The sequence below is a fragment of the Lonchura striata genome, chromosome 8, assembly GCF_046129695.1.
Source record: "Lonchura striata isolate bLonStr1 chromosome 8, bLonStr1.mat, whole genome shotgun sequence".
Taxonomy (NCBI): domain Eukaryota; kingdom Metazoa; phylum Chordata; class Aves; order Passeriformes; family Estrildidae; genus Lonchura; species Lonchura striata.
The window spans coordinates 778,248-802,858 of record NC_134610.1 but is presented as its reverse complement, the minus strand read 5'-3'; the positions used below and the strand labels follow the sequence as shown (position 1 = coordinate 802,858).

The 24,611-nt window shown below is 59.2% G+C and overlaps 2 protein-coding genes across 2 annotated transcripts; one reads left to right on the top strand and one right to left on the bottom strand.

Moving 5' to 3' along the window:
* The first annotated feature begins 2,296 nt into the window (after positions 1 to 2,296).
* Positions 2,297 to 12,868, top strand: GALNT5 (polypeptide N-acetylgalactosaminyltransferase 5). Its single transcript, XM_077784837.1, has 12 exons — positions 2,297 to 2,447; positions 2,592 to 3,001; positions 3,308 to 3,522; positions 6,071 to 6,237; positions 6,918 to 7,037; positions 7,354 to 7,489; positions 7,929 to 8,048; positions 8,400 to 8,517; positions 8,672 to 8,995; positions 10,239 to 10,319; positions 10,860 to 11,021; positions 12,466 to 12,868. Exons 1-12 carry the CDS (start codon positions 2,297 to 2,299, stop codon positions 12,610 to 12,612), a joined length of 2,151 nt encoding a protein of 716 aa, XP_077640963.1. The 3' UTR covers positions 12,613 to 12,868.
* A 3,643-nt stretch (positions 12,869 to 16,511) lies between these two features.
* ERMN (ermin) lies at positions 16,512 to 19,758 on the bottom strand. Its single transcript, XM_077784859.1, has 3 exons — positions 19,340 to 19,758; positions 18,949 to 19,035; positions 16,512 to 17,197 (listed from the first exon to the last, which is right to left on the bottom strand). Exons 1-3 carry the CDS (start codon positions 19,584 to 19,586, stop codon positions 16,728 to 16,730), a joined length of 804 nt encoding a protein of 267 aa, XP_077640985.1. The 5' UTR covers positions 19,587 to 19,758; the 3' UTR covers positions 16,512 to 16,727.
* Positions 19,759 to 24,611: the final 4,853 nt, after the last annotated feature.

Here is a 24,611-nt window from a genome sequence, read left to right as displayed (position 1 = left end):
TCTCATGCTGCTGTTCATCTTTTTTTCCTTTAGAGAGTTTTTGCAATCTTATCCTTCCCTCCCTCTCACTGAGAATCCCCAAGCACCATCCACACATGCAAATCATCCAAAATGAGAACTGCCTGCCACATCTGCAGGAGTTTGCTTGGCAAAGAAAAGCCTTGGAAAAACAACGGAATGGCCATTTCCTTGTTTTCCATCCCACGATGTAACCATAGGCTGGGTTTTGATACTATTAATTTTTTGAAGTATGAATTTGAAAGTAATTTTTTCCACTTACTTCTTTTCAAAATTCACGTGCACTGCCATGGGTTGGAGCCCGTTATTTAACAAAATCTCCTGCTTTGGGATTTGGGATACAGTGCATTGTAATTATATTTATTAATACCAGAGAACTTTAGGAGAGTTTAAGCTAAGTTTAATAAAGCTGCAAAATACCATGTCAGGCTTTTTTTCTTTCACTTCAGTGCCTGTATCCTGAGTTCTCAGAACTGCTGCCCACAGCTCGCCCCTGGTCCCACAGCTCCTTCACCGGGCGGTGCCAGCAGTGCCAGGTGTCCCCAGGCAGCCTGGCACGTTCAGTGCCCGGAGCTGCTGCTGAGCCGTGGGCAGAGTGCCTGCTGTGTGTGCCAGCGTGCCAGTGCTGCTGGGGACAGGACAGGGTGGGGGACACTCTCCGAGGCGTGGTGTGTCCCCTCGCTGCTGTCCCTCAGGGGAGCTCAGCCCTGCACGGTTTACCCCCGCACAGAGCATCTCCCAAAAACCCGGCCCACACAGGCCCCCCAGAGGAACAGCTTCTGTGTGGGGAACAGCTTCTGTGTGGGGAACAGCTTGTCTGTGTGGGGAACAGCTTCTGTGTGGGGAACAGCTTCTGTGTGGGGAACAGCTTCTCCTCTATGGGGAACAGCTTATCTGTGGGGAACAGCTTGTCTGTGTGGGGAACAGCTTCTCTGTGTGGGGAACAGCTTCTCTGTGTGGAGAACAGCTTCTGTGTGGGGAACAGCTCCTCTGTGGGGAATAGCTTCTTTGTGTGGGGAACAGCTTCTCTGTGGGAACAGCTTATCTGTGGGGAACAGCTTATCTGTGTGGGGAACAGCTTCTCTGTGTGGGGAACAGCTTCTTTGTGTGGGGAACAGCTTCTCTTCAGGGAACAGCTTCTCTTCGGGGAACAGCTTCTCTGTGTGGGGAACAGCTTCTTTGTGTGGGGAACAGCTCCTCTGTGGGGAACAGCTCCTCTGTGTGGGGAACAGCTCCTCTATGGGGAACAGCTTCTCTTCAGGGAACAGCTTCTCTTCGGGGAACAGCTTCTGTGTGGGGAACAGCTTCTTTGTGTGGGGAACAGCTCCTCTATGGGGAACAGCTTCTCTGTGGCTCAGCGCGTGTCCCTGCACCCCGCAGCAGCCGAGCCCGGGGTCAGCGCAGGTTCGACCCCTGGGTGCCAGCCCATGGCTGCAGCCACACAGACCCGGCTCGCTGGGGCTGCCCGGGGCGTTCTCAGGATGCCCTGCTCGCCTGAGCTCCCAGGCTGGAGCGCCTGGGGCCGGCAGGCAGCCCCGGCCTCAGCTGCCAGCGCTGCCAGGACAGTCAGCAGAGCTGGCACTGCCGGCACAGCCAGCACACACGGCACAGCTGGCACAGCCAGGACAGGCGGCACACTCTGCGCCTCCAGATCAGCGGGCACAGCCAGCACTGCCAGCAGAGCCTGCCACGTCCCAGCCTGCCGGAGCAGGAGCAGGGGCAGGAGCAGGAGGGTGGTTCCTCGCTCGTTCCTTTCTTGTCGTTCTCCGGCTCAGCCCACCGGAGGCTGCCGTGTTCGCCAGCGTGGCTCCCGTGCCCTGTAATTGAGCGGGATGTGGAACACACCCACGTCCTCAGCAGCGGCTCAGCCCAGCTGCCACGTGGAGCAGGGACACGCACGGCTCCCCCGAGCCACGGCCCCTCGGCCCCGGCGGGGACCCCCGAGACAGCCTCGGGCAGAGGCGCCCCCGGCCGCATCACCGAGCCCGGGATGTCCCCCCGGCTGCACCACCCATCCCCCGGGCTGTCTCCTCCGAGGCACAGCCCCGCTCCCCCCGGCGTGTCCCCCCGGGGCCGGGCGGGTCCCCGGCTCGGGTTCCAGCGCGGGCGGTCCCGGCGCGGGGTGGGGCGGGTCAGCCGCGTCCCGGCCCCATCCCCGGCCCATCCCCGGCCCATCCCCGGCCCATCCCCGGCCCATCCCCGGCCCCGGCCCCATCCCCGGGCCCGGTCCCGGCCCGCCTCCCGCCCCGCCGGCCCGGCGGCTCCGCGGCCGCCCGGGATGAGCGGGCTGCGGCGGCTGTTCCGCGGCAGCGGGCGGGCCCTGGCCTTCGTGTTCGCCGCCTCGGTGGCCTGGGTGCTGCTGGACATGGCCGCGCTCCGCCTCTCGCTCGGCGAGGCGGGCGGGCGGCTGCTGCGGGAGGCGGCGGGGCGCGGGCCGGGCCCGGGGACGGGGATGGGGATGGGGATGGGGATGGGGATGGGGATGGGGATGGGATTGGGGATGGGACTGGGGCGGGCGCGGCCCCGGCGCGGCCCCGGGGTGCCGGCGAAGGCAGCGGGGGAGCCGGGAGCAGCCCCCGGCGGGCGCGGGGCCGGGGGCCCGGGACCATCGCCGCCCCCCCGGCAGCCCCCGGCCCCCGGCGGGACGGGCACGGCGCCGCCCGGAGCCCGCGGGAGCCGGCAGCCGGAGGAGACGCGCACGGGACGCGGAGAAACGCCCTCCGAAACTCGCTTCGTCCTCATCGGCAAAGCGGGAATGAGCCCCGCCAGCCCCGCAGCCCCGCGCCGCGGGCCCCACTCTGCGGGGAGCGCCACGGCCAGACGTGGAAAGCACAGAGAACTTGCTGACAAGAGCACTGATGGTGCCCACGCTGCGACTGCCGCTGCTCGGGCCGCTGTCGTGGGTGGCTGGAGCCGGACGCTGGGTACGACACCAGGAGCAGCTCCAGGAGCGGCTGGCACTGGCCAGGATGGGCAGGAGCAGGCAGAAGAAGCTCCAGGAGCAGCTGGCACTGGCCGGGATGGGCAGAAGCAGGCAGGAGAAGCTCCTGGAGTGGCTGGCACTGTCCAGGATGGACAGGAGAAGGCAGGAGCAGCTCCTGGAGTAGCTGGCATTGGCCGGGATGGGCAGGAGAAGGCAGGAGAAGCTCCTGGAGTGGCTGGCACTGGTGGGATTGGGCAGGAGCAGGCAGGAGAAGCTCCTGGAGTGGCTGGCACTGGTGGGATTGGGCAGGAGCAGGCAGGAGAAGCTCCTGGAGCAGCTGGCACTGGCCAGGATGGACAGGAGCAGGCAGGGAGCCACCCCAGGACGCACAGAGTCCTGTCCATGGATGCAACACTCGCCCCGAGAGACCCCCGTGCTCCTGGCCAGTTTGGACATCCTGTTGCTGTCCCTGATGATAAACAAGAAGAAGCAAAAAGTAGATGGAAAGAAGGAAATTTCAATGTCTACCTCAGCGATCTGATCCCTGTGGATCGAGCCATCGCAGACACCAGGCCTGCCGGGTAAGATCTGCTCCCCTTGCACAAAGCCCCGTGCTGCACCCTGGGGTGGCTCCGTGGCTCTGGGGAGGGCTGCTGGGGGAACACCCAGCCCTCCACTTCACCTCTCAGATGGCTACTGCCTGTCCAGCTCAGGGCAGCCTGTTGTTAAACATGAAACTGGGTAAAGTTTGCAGGTTGTCATAATCCACTGAGCCCAGCTGCCCCAAGGGGCAGGACAGCCAGCTCAGGCGATGGGGCTCAGGCCCCTCTGTGCCTTAGGACACTGTACCTGCTGTGCCAGGTACAACTCTGGTTATCTGGTGCAGCTCTGGTTATCTGCTGTGCCAGGTGCAGCTCTGGTTACCTGCTGTGCCAGGTACAGCTCTGAGCACTCAGAATTCGTGTCTTGGTTCCCATGGGTGTGTGAGGGCAGCAGGAGCTGCCCAGAGGGGCTCTCACAACTCAGGCTGCCATGGCCCTTCCCTGGAGGAAGGGACACCAGCCCTGCAGGCAGGGACCTGCTGTGGCTCCACTGACCCTGCAGGAGATGAGCTGAGTGCTCACAGACGGGAGAGGCAGTCTGGGGGACTCTGCCCTGTGGGTGTGTGCAGGGAGGGATGTGGAGCTGGCTTTGGAGAAGTGTCACACAGTTCCAGCTGTCATCCAGAAATGTGAAACTGAGTTGCACATCTCAGCCCTGCACTCCCAAAGAGCCACTCCCTGCCGGTCGAGGAGAGCAGGACGAGGCAAGGGCAGCGAGGACAGGCGGCTGGGGAGCCCCAGGCTCGGCAGGGCTGGCTTGGTGCCTGCACCTGATGGCCTTAAAGCTCACTGCCAGCCGAAGCCATTCTGTGTTGGGACAGCTGCAGGGAGGGGGGAAGGTGCCAGCTCAGGTGAGTGCCAGTAAAGTTCATCTCTTGCCCTTCCTACAAACACCTCTCAGCCCCTGGGCAGGTGACAGATCTGCCCCATGCAGAGACCCCCATGTCCCTGTTCTCATGCTCACAGACCGTGGGCACAGTGGGCTGGGAATTGTGCCGTGACTGTCCCCCATGCCACCATGCTGGCGGTGCTGGCTGAGGTGAGACCTGCACCAGGTGAGAGCAGGGCAGGGGAGACAGCTGGGGCTGCTTCCTGATTCCACCTGGGCACAGGGCCAGAGGCACGGTGGCACCAAGCCAGCCCTGGCTGCTCTGGCAGCAAAGCCCCAGAGCTGCAGAGCAGGAAGCACCTCTGGCAGCGCCGCTCCTGCCCTGGAGGAGACCTTTGCTGTCACGGGAACGCCTTGGCCAAACAGGGGCGTCCCCGGGATGTGAGCTGCTGCCACGGGGCATGGAGCTGCCCTGGGCACCCTGGTTCTGGCAGGAGCCTGTGCAGGCTCTGTCCCCACCCGCCAGCACAACTGGGTTGTAAGGGCAGCTCAGGGCAGTGGGTGGTGGCAGCTCGTGGCAGCCAACAATTATTTATTTGGTGTACTCCAGTCTCTCCCAGTTTTGAGTCCAGCTCCTGTTGTGGTCCTTCCTGGAGTACTGGACTGGACACTGACATCTGGCCCATCCGTGCCTCCCCGTGCTCAATGCTTGCTGCTTTGGAGCTTCCCCAGCAGTGCTGGTGCCGTGGGTGCTGTGTCCCTGCAGCTGGGGTGGGGAGCGGGCCCTGAGGAGGAGTGTGGTGGGCAGGAGGCTCCTGGGGAGCACAGGATCCTGCACAGGATCAGGAGTCCTGGGGCTGAGGGAAAAAGGGAAGAGAAGGCTCCAGAGAGGCCCTAGAGCCCCTTCCAGTGCATAAAGGCTCCAAGAGAGATGGAGAGGGGCTTTGGATAAGGGGCTGGAGTGCCAGGACAAGGAGCAGTTGCTTCCCACTGCCAGGGGCAGGGATAGATGGGACGTTGGGAGGGAATTCTTCCCCGTGATGGTGGCGAGGCCCTGGCACAGGTTTCCCTGAGAAGCTGTTGCTGCCCTGCCCCTGGAAGTTTGAGGGCAGGCTGAATGGGGTTCCGAGCAACCTGGTTTAGTGGAAGGTGTCCCTGCCCATGGGAGCCACTGGAAGGAGTTGGGATTTGAGTTCCCATCCAACCCAAACTATTCCAGGATTCTCTGGTGGAGGACAAAGGGGGCATGACCCATTCTGCTCACGAGCTGCCCAACAAGGTGAGGCAAGACTGGATCCAAAATGGACTTTTTGGTGTTTTCTGCCCACTGACCTCCCTGAGACAGGAGGACACATCTCAAGGATTGTGACACAGAGTAATTGTGGGCTGAATTTCACCTAGCCAGAGCACTTCTGGTTAACTGTGAAGTGCTGAAATACCTCTGAATTGCCTTCAGAAGGGGTTCCTGTCAGAACCAAGTGAGTCCATCCTGCCCCATGGGGCTGCCCATGTGCGGGGCCCTGGGGCAGGGTGGGGGGTTCCCCCCTCACCCCCCGCTCCCCTCCCAGCACTGCAGGGCTTTCCCTCCGTGTGTCGCGTTGGGCATTTTCCCTTCCCCCATGCTTTCCCAGGAGCACCAAGGCTGCAGATTTCCAGGTGTGACTGGCCATCACCCCTGAGCCCGTGTTGCCGTTGCAGGTGCTCTGAGCAGCAGGTCCACGACGACCTGCCGACCACCAGCATCATCATGTGCTTCGTGGACGAGGTGTGGTCCACCCTGCTGCGCTCCGTGCACAGCGTCCTCGGCCGCTCTCCTCCACACCTCGTCCAGGAGATCATTCTGGTGGATGACTGCAGCACCAAGGGTAGGTGAAGCTTCTGCTGCCTTTATGAAACTAATATAACTTGAGGACAAAATGCAATTTGTCCTCTGTAATTCAATTCTAAGCAGGAGAGAAATTACATTTTCTCCTTGCGCTGTATTGAAGCGCATCCTGGCCTGCTCTGGGGCTGAGGGTGATCAGAGGACAGGGGGTGCCGGGGCCGGCTGTGGGGGATGAAGGCAGGGGCTGCCGGAGGCTCCAGGAGCACAGGGAGCTGGGTCCTGCCCTGACCATTCGTCTTTCCCGGCTCGAGGGCTTGTGTGAGTGAGCAGGAGGTGCTCTCAGCCCTCGCGTGCAGCTCCCAGGCAGGTGCCCCGTGCTCCAGCGTGGGGAACACGCTCCGGGGTGGCTCGGGGGGCAGTGGGAGCCGTGCTGAGCCGATCTGTGCCGCACGGGGCCTGCCTTGCCGCCGCAGCCAGCAGCCAGCCCCGCGGTGTGACGCTGCCCCTCTCTGCTGGGCTCACCCTTCACAGCTGAGGGCCGTGGCATTTCCCGCTGTGTCCGACGGGCTCGCAGCTCACAGCACGGGCACAAGGAGCCGTGCCCAGAGCTCACACCCAGAGCCGAGCGCCTGGCATGCCCGGAGGCACCTCCAGGGCAAAGCCGCTCATCTCACCGTGTCAGAGGGTGCAGCGGTGAGCCAGGTCCCTGTCCCTCTGCAGAGCACCTCAAGGAGCAGCTGGACACGTACATGTCGCGCTTCCCCAAGGTGAAGATCCTGCGCCTCCGGGAGAGGCACGGGCTGATCCGGGCCAGGCTGGCGGGAGCCGAGGTCGCCACAGGTAGGACAGGAGCCGTGCTCGGCCCTGTGAGGACCACAGAGGTGCTGGGCACCCCTCTCCAGCACGGCGTTCGTCCCTCCCAGTGCACCAAGGGTGTCCTTTTGCCACCATCTCCAGCCCCAGCTCCACCACCTGCCCCTGCCAGGCCATTTCTGTCAGCAGCTGCCCTGCCAAGCAGGCAAAAAACGCTCTTGGCTGTGGCTGGGCAGCTCTGGGGAGCCAAGGAGGGCCGTGGCACAGTCAGCAGCACCCCGAGCCCACAGGGAGCTGCTCAGCAGGGCAGGGCTGGAGGCTGATGCTCCCACCTGTGCCGCAGGCGCCGTGCTGACGTTCCTGGACTCGCACGTGGAGTGCAACGTGGGCTGGCTGGAGCCGCTGCTGGAGCGGGTCCGCATGAGCCGGAACAAGGTCGCCTGCCCCGTCATCGAGGTCATCAGCGACAAGGACATGAGGTGAGGCAGGTGACAAGGACAGGACGTGAGGCAGGTGACAAGGACAGGACGTGAGGCAGGTGATACAGGAGGTGAGGCAGCTCGGCCCTGGCAGTGCCACCATCCAGGCTGCTGTCCTGGGCAAAGCCTGCCACCGCCCCTGGATCCACTGCAGGCCGTGGAGCCGTGACTCCAGAGCCCCTCACCGGCCTCCAGAGCTTTCCACAGGGACACAGAACGTGGCTGTGCACCCAAAATTAACATTAGCTGAGGATGTGGCCCATGTTTATCACACACCTTTTTGCTTTTTCACAACTTTTAGTACATGGAGAGGATTCCTGATGAATTTGCTAAAATCCTGGTTTAATTACCTACAGATATTCATCTTCTCTCAGTAGGGGTGACATTTCAATCAGGAACGTGACTCAGAATTAGTCAGCCCGATCTTTCCTCTGTTTAGTTACATGACCGTGGACAACTTCCAGCGCGGGATTTTTACTTGGCCAATGAATTTTGGATGGAGACAGATTCCACAAGAGGTCATTGAGAAAAATAAGATCAAGGAAACTGATATAATAAGGTAAATTAAAAAAATGTGAGAGCTTTGCAAACAAACCTCTTCCTTCGGTAATAATTTAGGAGCAGAGGCTCCTTCGAGGCCAAATGCTGTTCTTTTGTGGCCAGGTATTGTTCCTCTGCTTTCAGGACAGGTGAGGCACAGGCAATCCCCCCATCAGGCACAGGCAAAGCCCAGGAAGCCTTTGTCCCCACGCATGGCACTGCTGGCGTGTCAGCCAGGAGAACATTTCACTGAACATTTCACTGCCTTTTCCCCTTCCCTGCCCCACTGCAGTTTTCAGGCCAGGTAGAGCCATCCCAACGCCCTCTGTGTCACAGCCAGTGGCACACCGTGTGGCCTCTCTGTTCCCAGGTGCCCCGTCATGGCAGGTGGCCTGTTCTCCATTGAGAAGAAGTATTTTTCTGAGTTGGGAATGTACGACCCAGGACTGGATGTCTGGGGAGGGGAAAATATGGAGCTTTCATTCAAGGTAGGTCACTGTCACACAGCTGGGTGAGTGATGGCCCCGGGCAGGGGCTCCCCAGGGACAGCCCAACTCCCTGGGCACCTGACCCGCTTCTCTTGGCGTGCACAAAGGCAGCGCCCACCCTCAGCTCTGTCCTTCGGGGACCTCTGCTCCTCAGGTCTGGATGTGCGGAGGAGAGATCGAGATCGTTCCGTGCTCCAGAGTCGGGCACATTTTCAGGAACGACAACCCTTATTCCTTCCCAAAAGACCGGGTGAGGACGGTGGAGAGGAACCTGGCCCGCGTGGCAGAGGTGTGGCTGGACGAGTACAAGGAGCTGTTCTACGGGCACGCCTACCACCTGCTCCTGAGCGCCGTGGACGTGGGCGACCTGAGCCCGCAAACCCAGCTGCGGGAGAGGCTGCGCTGCAGGAGCTTCCGCTGGTACCTGCAGAACGTCTTCCCGGACCTGGAAGCGCCCCTGGTCAAAGCCAGCGGGCTGGTACGTCCCAGGGGCTGCTCCCAGGGCATGCAGTGCCCACCCTGGGCAGCACCGCTGGCACTGGCGCTGGCCTTTGGCAGCGTTCGGGCTGTGAGACACGGCACAGAGGTGTGGGTTTACACAGAAACAGCTCACGGCTAGAGGGTCACTCCCCTCCAGAGAGCTGCTGGGCTTTGGGTGGCCGAGCTGGGCACAGGCAGTGCCAGACAGCCGTGCCAAGGGCTGGATGTGCCCGCAGGGGAGAAACCCCTCTGTGCTGGGACGTCCCGCCTCGGGGGGCCCAGGGGATCCCGGCCTTGCCCCCTGCCCCGGCTTGGGGGCTACAGTGCGGTGTGGGGTTGGTAAGGTCGGGGTCTGTGGGAAAAGGGTCTGTAGGCCAGGTCTGTGGGAGCAGAGTCTGTAGGTACAGGCTCTGTAGGTACAGGCTCTGTAGGTACAGGCTCTCTAGGTACAGGCTCTGTAGGTACAGGCTCTGTGGGATCAGGCTCTCTAGGTACAGGCTGTGTGGGATCAGGCTCTGTAGGTACAGGCTCTGTAGGTACAGGCTCTGTGGGATCAGGCTCTCTAGGTACAGGCTGTGTGGGATCAGGCTCTGTAGGTACAGGCTCTGTAGGTACAGGCTCTCTAGGTACAGGCTCTGTAGGTACAGGCTCTGTAGGTACAGGCTCTGTAGGTACAGGCTCTCTAGGTACAGGCTCTGTAGGTACAGGCTCTGTGGGATCAGGCTCTCTAGGTACAGGCTCTGTAGGTACAGGCTCTGTGGGATCAGGCTCTGTAGCACGGCTCCGCCGCCAGCAGAGCGCAGCAGCCGCTCGCGTTCCCGGCGCTGCGGGGCCGGGAGGAGGCACCGGCACCGCTCCGGGCACGGAACCTGCGCCTCGCCGGGGGCAGTGGGCAGAGGGCACTTTAAAGTCCTTTCGGATTCAGTGCTGTCTGCACAAACCTCTTGCTTGGCGCCTGGTGAGAGAAACCGGGTCAGGCTCCCCTTCTCCAGCCTTAGGTGGAAAGGGACCTTAAAGCTCAGCTTATTCCATCTCCTGCCATGGGCTGGGAAACCTTTCACCAGAGCACGGTGCTCCAAGCCCCGTCCAGCCTGGCCTGGAGCACTCCTTTCTGCCTCCCTTAGTTTTGTGGACAGGATTCATCAGAGTCCTGTGAGCCCAGCAGGTTAAGTGCAATGTAACATCCTCTCTCCCCTCTTGGGAATTTCTGTCTAAATCCGCATGTTTTTGCTGTTTCCCAGCTCATGAACGTGGCCCTGGTGGGGTGCATCGCTGTGGAAGGCACCACCCTGGCTTTTCGGGAGTGTGATGCTAACAACACGGTAAGGACGGCGTGCACACAGCCCAGGGTGCCACGCTGCCCACGGCGCTTGGCGTGGAGCTCCGGTGCTCCCCGCGGTGACCTGTCCCCTCCCGGAGCTGGCCAGCCCTTCCTTCCCCGGGGACATGGCCCAGCCATGCCTGGGAGCAGCGAGGGGAAGAGCGGCGAGGGGCAGGATCTTCTGAGGGCAGGAGCTGCCTGCTGGCACGGCCTGCAGCCAAGCAGCAGCGTCAGAAACAGCAAACCCAGCTGCTTAGGGAAGTCTGATAAAGCTGCGAGCTTGCACGTGAAAACAGAAAGGTTTACGCAGCAGCCTGTGATCTGTGTGCTGGACGTGCAGCTGTGCCTTACAGCCCTGTCTGTGCCCGGGCTCCGAGAGAAGGAGCCACAGTGCCGGGACACAGGGAATGCGTCCCCGCTGCAGAGGGCAGGGCTGGGTGGGATATCGGGAAGGCATTCCCGGCTGGAGGCTGCCCAGAGCGGCTGTGGCCAGCCTGCCGTGGAGCCTGACGGGGCCGTGTCTGTTCCTGCTCTCCCACAGAACCAGAAGTTCAACTACACCTGGCTGAGGCTGGTCCGGCACGGGGAGCTCTGCCTCGCCCCGGCTGGCGCCCTGGGAGCCGTGGGCCTGCGCCGCTGCCGGGCCAGGAGCCGCAGCCTGGCCTGGCTCCACAGGTCGCTGGCCACTGTCCAGCCAGGGCTGGTGAGTGATGCTGCAGGAGGGGTCAGGATGGCCCTGCCTGCCCAGCGCGGCTCAGGGAGCCCGGAGAGCACTGGCACAGCCCGGCACGGGGGCACCCCACCCTCTGCTGCCCGCTTCGCCAAGGCCACCCGTCCCCTAGAGACGTGCTGGTGCCAGGGCCCCCATCCCTCGTGCCCCTCTGCCGGGGGTTGTGTCCATCCCAGTGCCGAGCACCCCAGCACGGCTGCCAGGCCGGGGACCCTGCCACAGCCACAGCAGCAGCTACAAAACAGCCAAAACAGCCTTGTTTTACACAGAAACCGTCAATAGCACTTAAAGGGAGATGAGTCAGCATCGATTGGCTCTCAGCTCACAGGGGTTTTTAAAGACAGCACTTATGGAAAGGAGAAGAATGGTACTTACACTAATTGCCTGCACTGCACAAAGAGCCATGGCTTTACCTCTGTCAGCCTGGTGTAAGCAGTTATCCAAAATTCTCTGAAATGGTATCATCTATTGTTGAGGAAAAAACACCCTTCAGTTAAGAAAGAAAAAATGTGGCATTCAATATACAGACAATTTCCTGTTGTCCTTTGGACTTTTCAGCCTAAAGTGTTGAATGCCAGAATGCCACAGGCTCATGTTGGGTGTTTAGGGAAAAATACAGGAAAATTCTTATCCACTTACTGAAAATTGTGAAATTGTCATTTCACTTTGTGAAAAATATACAGAAATGCCCAAGGAGCTCTATGGGGCACAGGCAGGTCTTGTCTCCTGTTGCAGCCTGATTTCTCAGCTGAGTGTGAGGTGGATTTGGTGGTGCTCTTTCACTGGTGCCGGCAAGAGGAGTCTGAAGGAGTTGCAGTGCTTTGCCTCTCCTGACATCAGGCATTGTGTTGTCCAAGGATGTGAAGTGCAGTTCCTGTCTGCTTCTGCCCAGACCCCCTGCACACATCACAGCAGCAGTGTTTTTACCGAGCTGCTCCTGAGGGTCACTGCAGTGCCAGGAAGGGCAAGGAAATGTCCCTTGCCTGTGGCAGCACCTGCAGCACCACCTGGCTGGCCACAGGCGTTAGAGAGGTTAATCCAAGCCCATGTGAAAAGCGAAAGGATGGAGGTCACTCAGACTCTTCATTCTTTCCTGCCCCAGCACTTGAGCTCAGGGTCTGAGTTACCTGACATCCCTGTCAGTGCAGTGCCTGTGCCAGGCTCATCAGCCAGCAAGCTAAACAAGAAATCAGCCTCCTGCTGCATGTTCCCTGTGGAGCAGAGATATCTCAGGTATTAGGGACAAGCCAAAGAAGGGCATGCTGTAAAGAGCTGGGCTTTCTCAGAGCGAAAGCAGAGCTGCTGCTGCAGGAGCCCTAAAGCCTGAGTGCCCCCAAAGCCTGAGCTCCCCAAAGCCCAGCCCCCCAAAGCCCAGCCCCCAAAGCCCAGCTCCACTGAGCCCCCCTCTCTCCTGCAGACCGAGCACCTCATCTCGGAGCACCAGCACCTCCCGCGGCCGGCGTGCCTGGAAGTGGATCCCTCTCGCCGAGCGCTGCGGGTGAAGGGCTGTGACCCCCGGAACCCTCGCCAGAAGTGGAGGTTCAGCAGCTACCACGCCGACTGAGGCCGGCCCGGCCGCGGCACCGCGGGCTCAGCGGGACATCGGCAGGGCTGACGGCAGCCCCCAAGAGGGAAGAGCATTTCCAGTGGAACTGGAGCCCGTGGTGTGATAGCAGAGCGTGGAGGGCTCCAAACACCAGAGCAGCACGGCTGCTGCGGCAGGGCCTGAATGGAGCGGCATTGTTTTCCCGCGCCGTAGGAGACTTTGGGAAAAACTCATTTTCTGTATTATTAAATGGAAATAGTTTTTGAAGTCCCCATCCTACTGTAAGCAAACATCACTCAGCTCCCCCCGACAGTAGCATAAGCTACAGAAATACTTCTGGGGCCCTTAAGTCTTTAAGCAGCAAATTGAGCTGCTCATTCCTCCACAGAAACTGGAAGTTTGTTGACCGACGCATCAAAAAAAACCCAGCACCATGTCCAGACTGGATCTGGCTGCAGGATCCATCCCTGCAGGACCTGGTGTATGACAGGTGAGGATCAGGGTTCTGTGAGGAATCACTTGCACATCACTGAAGCCCACATTTTATCGTGGGAGGTGGATGTGGGTCAGTCCCACCCAGGGCTGCAGGGGAGGCCTGGAGCAGTCCTTCCCTGTGCCGGGGACAGTGAGGACACGCGTGCCCTGCTTTGTTTGGTGGGGAGAGGAGCTGCTGGAGCAGGGAACCAGAGGTTTATCCTGCTTCTTGCCAGAGGCACACTCCTGGGGCCGCTCTGGAAGCTTCTCCTCCCAGGGCAGCCAGGTTGTCCCACCCTGGGGCTGCCAGGACCCCAGCCATGTCCCCGAGCCCCTGTAGCTTTCCGGAATTCTCCAGGGGCCCTGCTGCTCCCCTCAGCCCAGGCTGCATGGCACAGACAGGCTCTGCACACCAAACTCCCTCTGGACTCACTGGCACAGGCAAGTGTTGTCTGTACTGTGAAGTTCCTCATCTCCAAAATCCAGCCCCAGTTAGCGATGGGATGGGTTTGATGGGAGAGTAAATTCTGTGTGCCCAGGCTGTTAGATCCAGGGTAAATACCAGACAGGGTTTGTAGCCTGCTCCTGCTGGGAATTCCTGCTCTGGGATGCTGCTCCCTGCTCCCTGCAGGGCTGCAGTGTAGGCAGTGCTATTCTCCTGCCCTGTGCTGAGCTGAGGGGCTGCTCCAGCCCCTGGTGCCTGGGCTGAGCGTGGCACGCGGTGCTCACGGTGAGCACAGCCGAGCCCCCAGCCCTGCCGAGCCCCCCTCCCTCTCCTCTGGCTTTGCAGAGTGCCCCAGCATAGCTCTACCTCTGTCAGTGCTGACAGCATCTGACAGGCTCAGTCTGCCAAAATATTGACTGGCCCAACAGATTTTCCCAGTTGACTCCTATTCCAGCTGTCTTCCTGATTTTCTCTCCCTCCTTCAGCGCAGCTAGCCCGCAGTCACCATCAGAAAAATGACACAGACGTTGTTTGGGCAGTCAGCTCGTATCAGGAGCATGAATTTCATCAAATTCTGTTTGCTGACATTCAATCACTTGTCACCGCGCAGGCAGCGGGCAGTCATATGTCACGGTCACATCCCATCGCCAGCCCTGTCACTCGCCCGCCGCTGCCGCGCTCTGTAAATGCTCACTTCCCTGCTGGATCTCTGCTCGGAGACTGCAGGCTGCCTGGGGGCTGCTGGCAGCGAGCTGGGCCCCGCTGCCGCTCCGCTGAGAGCATTCCCACGGCGCCGCTCAGCCCAGTCTTCCAGAAGCGAGAGCATTTTTCCGGCAGGCTCGGCAGCCGCTGCTCCCCGCGCACCCCGGGCCGCGGCTCGGGGAGCGCCCCGGGTGGGAGCACCCGTGTGTGGGGTGGGACAGGAGTCCCTCGTGTCCCCGGTGTTAAATTGTTAAAGAAATAATAATCATAAAAAGGAATAGATGATAATAGATGAAGCTGCTTGCTCTGAGCGCAGCGTGTTAAATCTGACCAGCCTGGTCTCTCTCCAGGGACTCCTCCCGAGTTACACCAGGCTGAACCGTAAATCATCGCCCCAGGAGGAGCCTTCAAAGCACCAGTTCCCCTGGTTCCCGGCCTCTTGGCTCCTCGCTCGCTGCAGGAACTGAGCTGGTTGCTGCAGCCACAGCTGCTGCAGGTGTCGTGACAACTGTCACCAGCACACTCCACGAGGCTCTGCTCTTCCTGCCCTCAGCCCACACCCGGCACGGCAGAAACGGAGAAAAAGCATTTTCGGGCAGTGGCTGCCGTGCCCTGGCCAGCACCTGCCTCGAAGTGCCTCTGCTCCGAGGGACAATTCCCACGCCTGCGTGCCCCCTGCCCCGCACGCCGGGCAGCGGCTCCGTGCCCGGCACCCTCCCACGGGGATGGCCGGAGCTCCGGCACCTCGTCTCTGCCCGTCCCTTGCCTGCGGACCCGGCTCTCCACACCACACCCACCGGAGGCCCAGGCAGGCTCCGGCCTCCGAGCATCCCAGCACTTCTATTTTTTCACTTTTTTAACCCAGAAAAGCAGGAGAGGGCGCTGCGGTTCTCGGCTGAGCAAGCGCTGCGTTGCACAAAGCGAGCCCAAGGTTCTGAAAGCCTTGGGGAGCCTTGCCCCGACAGCTCTGGGGGTGGCCACAGACACTGGGGGGGTCGGGGTGCTTTGGGTTGGAGGGACCTCAAAGCCCATCTCTGCCACGGGCAGGGACAGCTCCCGCTGTCCCCGGCTGCTCCAGCCCCGGCTGGGACCACCACAGCCGCGTCTCCAAGGGGGCCGTGTCACCCCAGAGCAGCTGCCAGCGGGAACAGACCCCCAGTATAAGTTGGTACAAGCAAAGCTCAGAACTTCCCCAGGCCAAGGAGCAAACAAACAAGTGTGAATGGCACAATGAGGGCTATGTCTGCTGGCACAATGCAGAATTGCCCCGTATTATTTGCACGCTGCCAATAAATAATTGCCTTTATGTAGAACAAGAAAAGTCAAAGCGATATTCAGTGCTGCTGGAGATGTAAAACTAATCCTTAAAAAGGCACTTAGGGCTGCAGGAGGCCCTGTATAACTCCTTCCTTACCTCCTCTCCCTTGGCAGCTGTTCTCAGCTTTCCCAGATGCTTTCTGGGATGACAAGTGCAATGCTAAGTCCCAACTCCAGACAAATCTGACCGTGAAACAGTTTAAAAAGATTGCCACCACTCCATGGTGCTTACACAAATATCTTTCAAAATGGAGAAGGGTAATATCCAGGTGAGACAAAAATAATGGATTAAAACTCACCTGGTTTTGACAAAATAATCTTTAAAATTTTGCACCTAAACTTAGGATGAAAATCAAAACACCTGAGAGAGTCTGACCTGGTGGCCTCAGGACAATAGGTGTTCCTGGCAGTGGCCAGGCTCACCAGCCGCACACAGGCACAGGCAGGCAGGTGCCAGCCGAGCTGCTGCCCTGGTGCCAGCCAGACCCCGCTGTGCCTCTGGAGATGGCACTGGTCACCGGTGCCACTGCCCCAGAGCCACCCCGGGCTGGCAGGGCAGGCACCGTGGCCAGCCAGCACCAACAGCAGTGCCCACAGCTGCCCCAGGCCTGGTGGCACTCAGCTGGGGACAGGCAGTGCTGGCAGAGAGCAGCTCTTGGGCACCAGGACAGACAGACTGCAAACCAGAGCGGGGGTGGCCAGCAGCCGTCCCTCTCGGGGACGAGGTGACAGAGGGACAGAGGTGGCCAGCAGCCATCCCTCTCGGGGACGAGGTGACAGAGGGACAGAGGTGGCCAGCAGCCGTCCCTCTCGCTGCCCCCTGCCCTGGCAGCGTCGCAGCTGCCACGCTGCCAGCTCCTTACAGCACTGCTGGCAGCCTGGGGCAGCCAGAGGGGCCCAGCCAGCTCCAGCTGCCGTGGCCTCAGCACGGTTATAGAGGCAGAGAGAAGAAAGGATGATAACCCTAAAATCCAGCGGGTGTGTATTTAGCAAACTGATTATTTATTTTCCTGCGCTATGGGTGCCTCTGCCCCCGTCAAAGCCAAGATGTTAAATTTTCACAGTGTATTATAAATCATATACAAAAAGAAGAAAAGCAGTGACCCTGTGTTGTATGAAGAGACACGTTTTGGGGGAACAAAATAAAGCCAAGCCCAGAGCAAAGGCTTGGTGCGTCGGGCGCTTCCCCCTCAGTTCATAAGTGCATCATGGACTCGAACTCGTCGATCCGCTGTTTGGTGTTTCCTTTGCGGATCCTCCGGTAGGAGATTGTGTTGTACCTGGAATAGCTGTGTCTGGAGATGTCGTTCTTCTTCCCCAGGCTGGGCGGCTCCCCCGCTTTCTGCAGCGGGGAGTTGCAGCCGGGGCTGCCCGGGGGCGAGGGCTGCTTGCCGCTGTCTCGCTGCTGCAGGCGGGACGCCTCGCTGTTCTTCTTGATTTCAATCACCTGAACTTCATCCTCTTCGGTGTCCTCCTCCTCCTCCGCCTCCTCCTCCTCTGCCTCCTCGGCCGCGTTCCCTCTGGGCTCGGCGCTGCCCGGAGCGGTCTCCGCCACCTCCCAGCCGGGCGCGGCCACCGGGCCGATCCCCGCCGGGCCGATCCCCGCCGTGCCGGTCCCCGCCGGGCCGATCCCCGCCGTGCCGGTCCCTGCCGTGCCACCCGGCCCTGCGCGACACGGGGGACACGGCGGCTGCGGGTGCGGCACCACCGGCTCCTGCCCCCAGATTCGCCATCCGGGATGACTCGGGGAGCCTCGCGCGGCCGGCCGGACCCGACAGCCGGACCCTGACACCGGGACCGCGACACCGGGACCGCGATACCGGGACCCCGACACCGGGATCCCGACACCGGGACCCCGACACCGAGACCCCGACACCCGGGCGGCCTGGGGGCAGCTCCCTGCGCTCCCAAAGTCATCCCTGGTCCTTTCCAATGCCTCCCTCCGTACTGCCACCGAGGGAAGGGAAGGGAAGGGAAGGGAAGGGAAGGGAAGGGAAGGGAAGGGAAGGGAAGGGAAGGGAAGGGAAGGGAAGGGAAGGGAAGGGAAGGGAAGGGAAGGGAAGGGAAGGGAAGGGAAGGGAAGGGAAGGGAAGGGAAGGGAAGGGAAGGGAAGGGAAGGGAAGGGAAGGGAAGGGAAGGGAGCCATTCTGCATACAGTGCCCAGCTGTGCCCCAAAGGGATGTGTCCCTCTCTCAGCAGTGGCCACCCCTGATAGAAATGGCCATCTCCCAATTGCCCTGTTTGGCACGTCTCTGCAGTTAATGATGCTTTAGTGTCGAAACAAATGGTCTATTCAAGGTTTTGCCTGTAGGGTCCAGAGTATTAATTAGACTAAATTGGTTGGGTACTAAAAAGCTGCCTGCAATTTGGAGATAAAGTGCTGTGGTTGCAGGGCGGGTGCAGGGGGCCCATGAGAGATCCTTTAATAGGTTTTATTATGTGCTCCTAAAGCAGCACAGCTGGAATATGGATGTCAGCTCTAAGTGGGAAAGCCTCCACCACTATTCACCTCCTCGCACCCTAGGCAGTTGCTATGAAATATTAATTTGCCCATGACAAATGTTCGGATATTTTCCCCTTTGTTAACGGAAGCAGGTTTTGCTTTCAGGGCACAGCCCATGGCTCATTTAGAGCCCACTTCAAAGCTCAGGGCAGAGCATCACCTGCAGCTCCCCTGTCCCATCCCTGCCAAAGCCAACGAGACGGGAGGAGCCTGTGGTGGGAGATGAGGAAGGAGCAATGCCCAGAGCCCCCTTCGGACAGACGTGGCTGTTCTCCTCCAGTAACACGCCATAAAATACTCCTCCTTTTGGAGAAGTGGCTGCAGTTTGCACAGTAAATAAGCATGTTCGTTTCTGTATACACTCAGTACATTTTTAGCTCATGACCAGGACGGGCAGTGACCCCCCTGCAGCCCCACTCACCACAGGAGGTGGCTGAGGCTCCAGCCCTGGCTCCTACTCATTTCCACCATTTTCACCCAGAAATGAGCAGAGCAAGACCCAGGAACAGGTGTGTAGGAGAGCAATTTGATGTGGATCATTGGACATTAGGGGATTCATCACTTGGTGAATCAGGCAGGAAAAGGATTTGGGGTTTCTGACCGCCAGCAGCCTCACAAGGTTCTCCTCTGAGCATGGAGCAGAGAATGGCCCAACCCTGTAAGGCTGCTAGGGACCTTCTGCCTGAAAACCCCACAATGCTTGAATACCCCATGGTCAATGAGATATGTAAAACCCTGGAAGGAAGATATCAGCTGTGGTTTCTAAGGTGCAGCAACTCACAGGTGATAAAGGAGTCACTGCTCCCTGACCCAATAGAAGTTTCTGACCCAATTAAAAAAATAATAACTGCCTGCATCCACTGTCTCTTTGCTACACATCAGGGCACCCCACATCAGATGGATTTTGCTTTACCTTCCCCTGATCTCTGGCCATTGGTCCCTGTGTCCTGGATATCCGCTGGTCCCTGCTGTGGTGTCCCAGCGTTCTCCTCTCGCTTTTCTTTGGGAAACACAAAGCACAAGACATGGGCTGATGGAGCAATTAGTGATGACAGTCGGATTTAAATGGCTGCAGATCCGCAGGTTTTCAGAGCAGATTTAGAATTGCTCCTTTCTTTAGTTATGAGCTTTTCATAGCATCCCTCTAATGTGTCCCAGATTCTGAAATACTCCAAGTCACCATTATAGGTCCCACAGATTAGGAATTTTGACTAACACACAGCACATCCCATTATTCATCAGGCTATAGAGAAAGCAGGACTTTTCTCTCCCAACACCTAGAGACAGGCAGCCCCACACAATACCTTGGCATCGCTTCTCTCCAGCAAAACTCTCAGGCGTGATGTCCTCTGGCAATGAATTACTATTTTCCTCCAGATTTTCCTTTGCAGGTGAAGCGCCAGGGCTCATTTCTGCATTTGTGTATGGGACTGTCCCAACAGATTTTGCAATTTCTTCGAGGCCGCCGATGACCTGGAGCGGGCCGTCCTGCGGGGCAACGCTCCCATTGCACGCCGGCATGGTGGCAGCTGCGGGCACTTCTTCTGTCATGCTGAGGGCCGTGCCGGGCCGGGCCGGGCCGTGCCCGCTGCCCCGGGGTGGGGAGCTCCTCCTGGCCCCTTCGCCCCGGCTCCGGTCCCTGCGCGAGCGGCCCTGGCGCGTCTCCTGTGCCGAGCCCGGGCCGCACCATCCGCTGTGCCAAGGCTTGCCAGCCCAGTCTGCACCTCCCTCGTCGCCGAGGCTCTGCCCGTTGCATAATTAAACGCACTATTATAATTTACATAAACAAACAATCTGAAGCAAGGAAGCTTTTGTGCTGGCCCGGAGCGCGGGGCTGCGGGCATGTCAGCCCCGCGGGAATAAGCAGGAGTTTGTGCTCTGGGCACAATGGCTCTTTGTGTCCCCGCTGGCCACAGGGACAGCCATTGTTCTGACCCCTAATCCCCGGAGGGTGACCACCTTCCCCAGCCTGCCACCTAACCCGCTTAACATTCCCCAGCGGGTTTGTGCCGGGGAACCTCGCCAGGGACGGAGCTGGGAGCTCACCGGGGATGGAGCTCACCAGGAATGAACTTTGCCATGGATGGAGCTCACCAGGGATGGAGCTCACCAGGAATGAACTTTGCCATGGATGGAGCTCACCAGGGATGGAGCTCACCAGGAATGAACTTTGCCATGGATGGAGCTCACCAGGGATGGAGCTCGGAGCTCCCCGAGGATGGAGCTCACTAGGAATGAACTTTGCCATGGATGGAGCTCACCAGGGATGAAGCTCACCAGGAATGAACTTTGCCAGGGATGGAGCTCACCAGGGATGGAGCTCACCAGGAATGAACTTTGCCATGGATGGAGCTCACCAGGGATGGAGCTCACCAGGGATGAACTTTGCCAGGGATGGAGCTCACCCAGGATGGAGCTCACCAGGGATGAACTTTGCCATGGATGGAGCTCACCAGGAATGAACTTTGCTATGGATGGAGCTCGCCAGGGATGGAGCTCACCGAGGATGGAGCGCACCGGGGATAAACTTCGCCATGGATGAACCTTGCCACATATGGTTCTTGCCATGGATGAACCTCGCCATGGATGAACCTCACCATGGATGAACCTCACCATGGATGAACCTTGCCATGGATGAACCTTGCCATGGATGGAGCTCACTGTGGATGAAGCTCACCATGGATGAACCTTGCCATGGATGAACCTCACCATGGATGGAGCTCACTGTGGATGAAGCTCGCCATGGATGGAGCTCACCATGGATGGAGCTCACCATGGATGGAGCTCACTGTGGATGGAGCTCACCAGGGATGAACTTTGCCATGGATGGAGCTCACTGGGGATGGAGCTCACCAGGGATGAACTTTGCCATGGATGGAGCTCACTGGGGATGAAGCTCACCATGGATGAATCTTGCCATGGATGAACCTCACCATGGATGGAGCTCAGCATGGATGGAGCTCACCATGGATGGAGCTCACTGTGGATGGAGCTCATTGTGGATGAAGCTCACCATGGCTGACCTTGCCATGGATGAACCTCTGTGCCCTGGGACACAGTGGGGGCACTTTGCCCTCTGGGGAGCAGCCCCCACAGGGGAACAGGCACAGGCCCTGCATACAGCGTGGTGTCACTGTCCACCTGCGCCCAGCCACGCACCCCGGACAGCCAGCACTGCTCAGAGGGGCCATGGCTGCCCCTGGAGCCCTGGAAGTGTCCAGGCCAGGCTGGACAGGGCTTGGAGCAGCCTGGGGTAGTGGAAGCCGTCCCTGGCCAAGGCAGGGGGTGGAACAGGGAGAGCTTTAAGGTCCCTCCCAACCCAAGACATTCCGTTTTCTCTCGGTAACTCTCAGTCACTCCGAGGGCTGGCAGGATCCACGGGGAGCGTTTTGCAGAGTGAAGTTGGAGAATCACCCGAGCAGCAATGGTGCATTTCTGACCACAGCTGAACTCGTCCCAGCCCTGGTGCCCAAAGCCAGGTTTACGTAACAGGGTAATCTCCTGCTGTGAATGACATTCTGTGTTTGTACAGTACAGCATTTCTGGTATCTTTGGGATTTAGGGTTTGGAAATCCTCTTGTCAAGTTCAGCCCCCAATTAGAAATGGACCCAAACACTTTCCACTGCTCCTATTAATCTCTTGAGTTTGCGTCTTTAAATCAAGAAGTTTTCATTATTGTTTTAAGATTAATTTGGTGTGATTTATTTATAAAATCCATCCTTTGCTGGCAAACATTGTCCAAGAAAAGTGAACAATAAGGTTTGAACATGAGCTGATAATGAGCAGCGGTTGGTGCCCTCAGAGAGGCTGAGTACCCAGCAAGGTCTGGTGGCTGGAGAGGAGAAGGTTCTTTCCAATTATCACAGAATCACAGAACTGTGTGGGCTGCAGAATTGCAGAAGGAAAAGGCAGCAGTGGATTCCTTCCACCACAGGCAGCTGTCTGTAAACAGCTGGGCAAAACCACCTCTCAAGGGCAGGGAAACATTCCCTCCATGGAATCCACGGGGTGGATTTCTGCCTCTTCAAGCTTTTAAAAATTAAAAAGCTTTATTCTGTCCAATCTGGTGTGGCACAGCTACAGCTGGATGTGACACCAGTAACAGCAGCGGGCCCATGCCAGGAGCACCGGGACTCACTCCTGGCTCTGTCTATGGATAACGTGTGAGTGCATTTGCCATGAGGTGCTGGCAGGCCAGGCCCAGCCGCCCTCGATAACAGCTGTGCCATCTTCTGCCCTGAGCCCTGAGAGCTGAGTGTGACCAGCTGCTGCACAGGAACACGGCCCCACAGCCACAGCGTGGGGGAAAGGAAGTGCTGGGTGCGGTGCAGGAACCAGCCCAGCAGAGCAGCAGGAGGGAGGCAGCAGCACCATCCCTTGGAGCCCAAGGGGCAGCGGCACCATCCCTGTGGAGCCCAAGGGGCAGTAGCACCATCCCTGTGCTGCCCAAGAGGCAGCAGCACCGTCCCTTGGAGCCCAAGGGACAGTAGCACTATCCCTGTAGAGCCCAAGGGGCAGTAGCACCATCCCTGTGCTGCCCAAGGGGCAGCAGCACCGTCCCTTGGAGCCCAAGGGGCAGCAGCACCATCCCTGTGGTGCCCAAGGGGCAGCAGCACCGTCCCTTGGAGCCCAAGGGGCAGCGGCACCATCCCTGTGCTGCCCAAGAGGCAGCAGCACCGTCCCTTGGAGCCCAAGGGGCAGCAGCACCATCCCTGTGGTGCCCAAGGGGCAGCAGCACCGTCCCTTGGAGCCCAAGAGGCAGCAGCACCATCCCTTGGAGCCCAAGGGGCAGCGGCACCATCCCTGTGGTGCCCAAGGGGCAGCAGCACCGTCCCTGACTGCAGGCCAAGGTGGCACCCAGGAGTCAGGAGCTGGTGGGAGGGTCTGGGCAGTGGGCAACACTCAGCTGAGCAGTTAAGTCCCCTGAGAAGGTCAGGCTCTGTAGCATTCATCAAATTAATTGAAATGTTCAGTTTAAAATCCAATTTCATTTATCGAGGACCAGCTGCGCCCTGCTCTGCAGTAAACTTGTGTTACCCGCTCCGCTCCTGGGGAATAAGCAGAGGAAAAGGTTCCACTGGCTGCTGGGAACTCTCCAGCATCCCTGTGATCAGTGAGAACTCTGCTGCGGGAGGTCCAGAGCCCACGGAGCCGAACCCCAACCCCGGTGTCACTGTCCTGTGGCGGCTGAACACGCACCCTCCTCCTGCCCCGCTCCCAGGAGGCAGAGCAGGACCCACCCCAAGTGCTCTCTGCGAGGAGAAATGCCTTTTTTAAGAGCTGCTGCAGTTGCTTGTCTCCCTGAGCGCTTTGGCTGGCCTGTGAGCTCCTTCCTCCCCCGCGGGCTGGGGCACAGCGGGGCTCGGGGCTCGGCACCCACATCCTGTTTGTGCCACGCTGCCGTTGCCCAAAGCACGCCCTCGCCCTGCTGGGAGGGCATGGCTTCTTCAGCCTGTCCTCAGCTGAGGGCTGCTCAGGCTCCTCAGCCTTCCCAAGTGCCTATATCCCAAAGTGTGGCAAATTAACCTTTCATGCCCAAAGGCATCACACCTTTGGACTGGAAAGCTGCAATACTTTGGGCTCCCTTTCTCAGTGTTGGGCTGTCCATTCCCTTTGAGCTCCACAATGAATCTCACAGTTTTTCTGCCCCTGGTTGCTTTTGGACACCCTACATCTGCCTTTAACTCAACATTTTGGCCAAATAGAAAATATCTCTAATTTTTTTTTTTTCTCCTTTCAGGGGGTGCTCCTGGCAATGAAAAGTAGATCTATATTTTGAGACAGCGAATCACGGGTGGTAATACTGGTGCCCAGTGACAAGCTCCAGAGCCCAGAGCAGCACCTGAAATGGCCCAGCCTGGATTGGGATGGGCTTTGACTCCACATGGGTGTTGGAGCAGAACATCCCTGCAGAGCAGGGGCTGGGGCTGGACCCAGAGCAGAGGGGTTCCCGGGCTGAACTGCAGGCACTCGGTGCAGCAGTACAGATAGGACATCTCCCCCTGTACAAACCACAGGAGCTCCTCTGTGACTGCCCCCAGCTTTCCTGACTGCCCCCCATCTCTTCTGAGTGTCCCCCAGCTTTCCTGACTGTCCCCCAGCTCCCCTGACTGTCCCCAGCTCCCCTGACTGTCCCCAGCTCCCCTGACTGTCCCCCAGCTCCCCTGACTGTCCCTCGCAGGGAAGCTGTTGGATTTAGCCTGCGGTCTCTGGGAAGCCCAGAAAACCCTGGCACAGCGGTACCTGAGGGTACAACAGCACAGGCTGCCTGGGCAACAGGAGAATGGGTCACACAAGGTCTTCGAATTATATTTAAAATGCTTCCAGTTGTATTTCAAAAACATCATGAGGCTGCTCAGGCTGAACAAACAGCCTTTTCTGTGTACTGAGAGGGAGTGAAAAAACTTTCTTCTTCACATCTGTGCCCACGGTTATTAAACCCCACTTCACACAGGCTCTCGTGTGATCCTTACTGCCTGAAGTCTCTGCTTCTGGAGAAATAGATGTGAGCAGGTGTGGGGTGCTGAGAGCAGTGGGAGCAAGGGGCAGCTCCTGCAGCCCTGGGGCACCAGCAC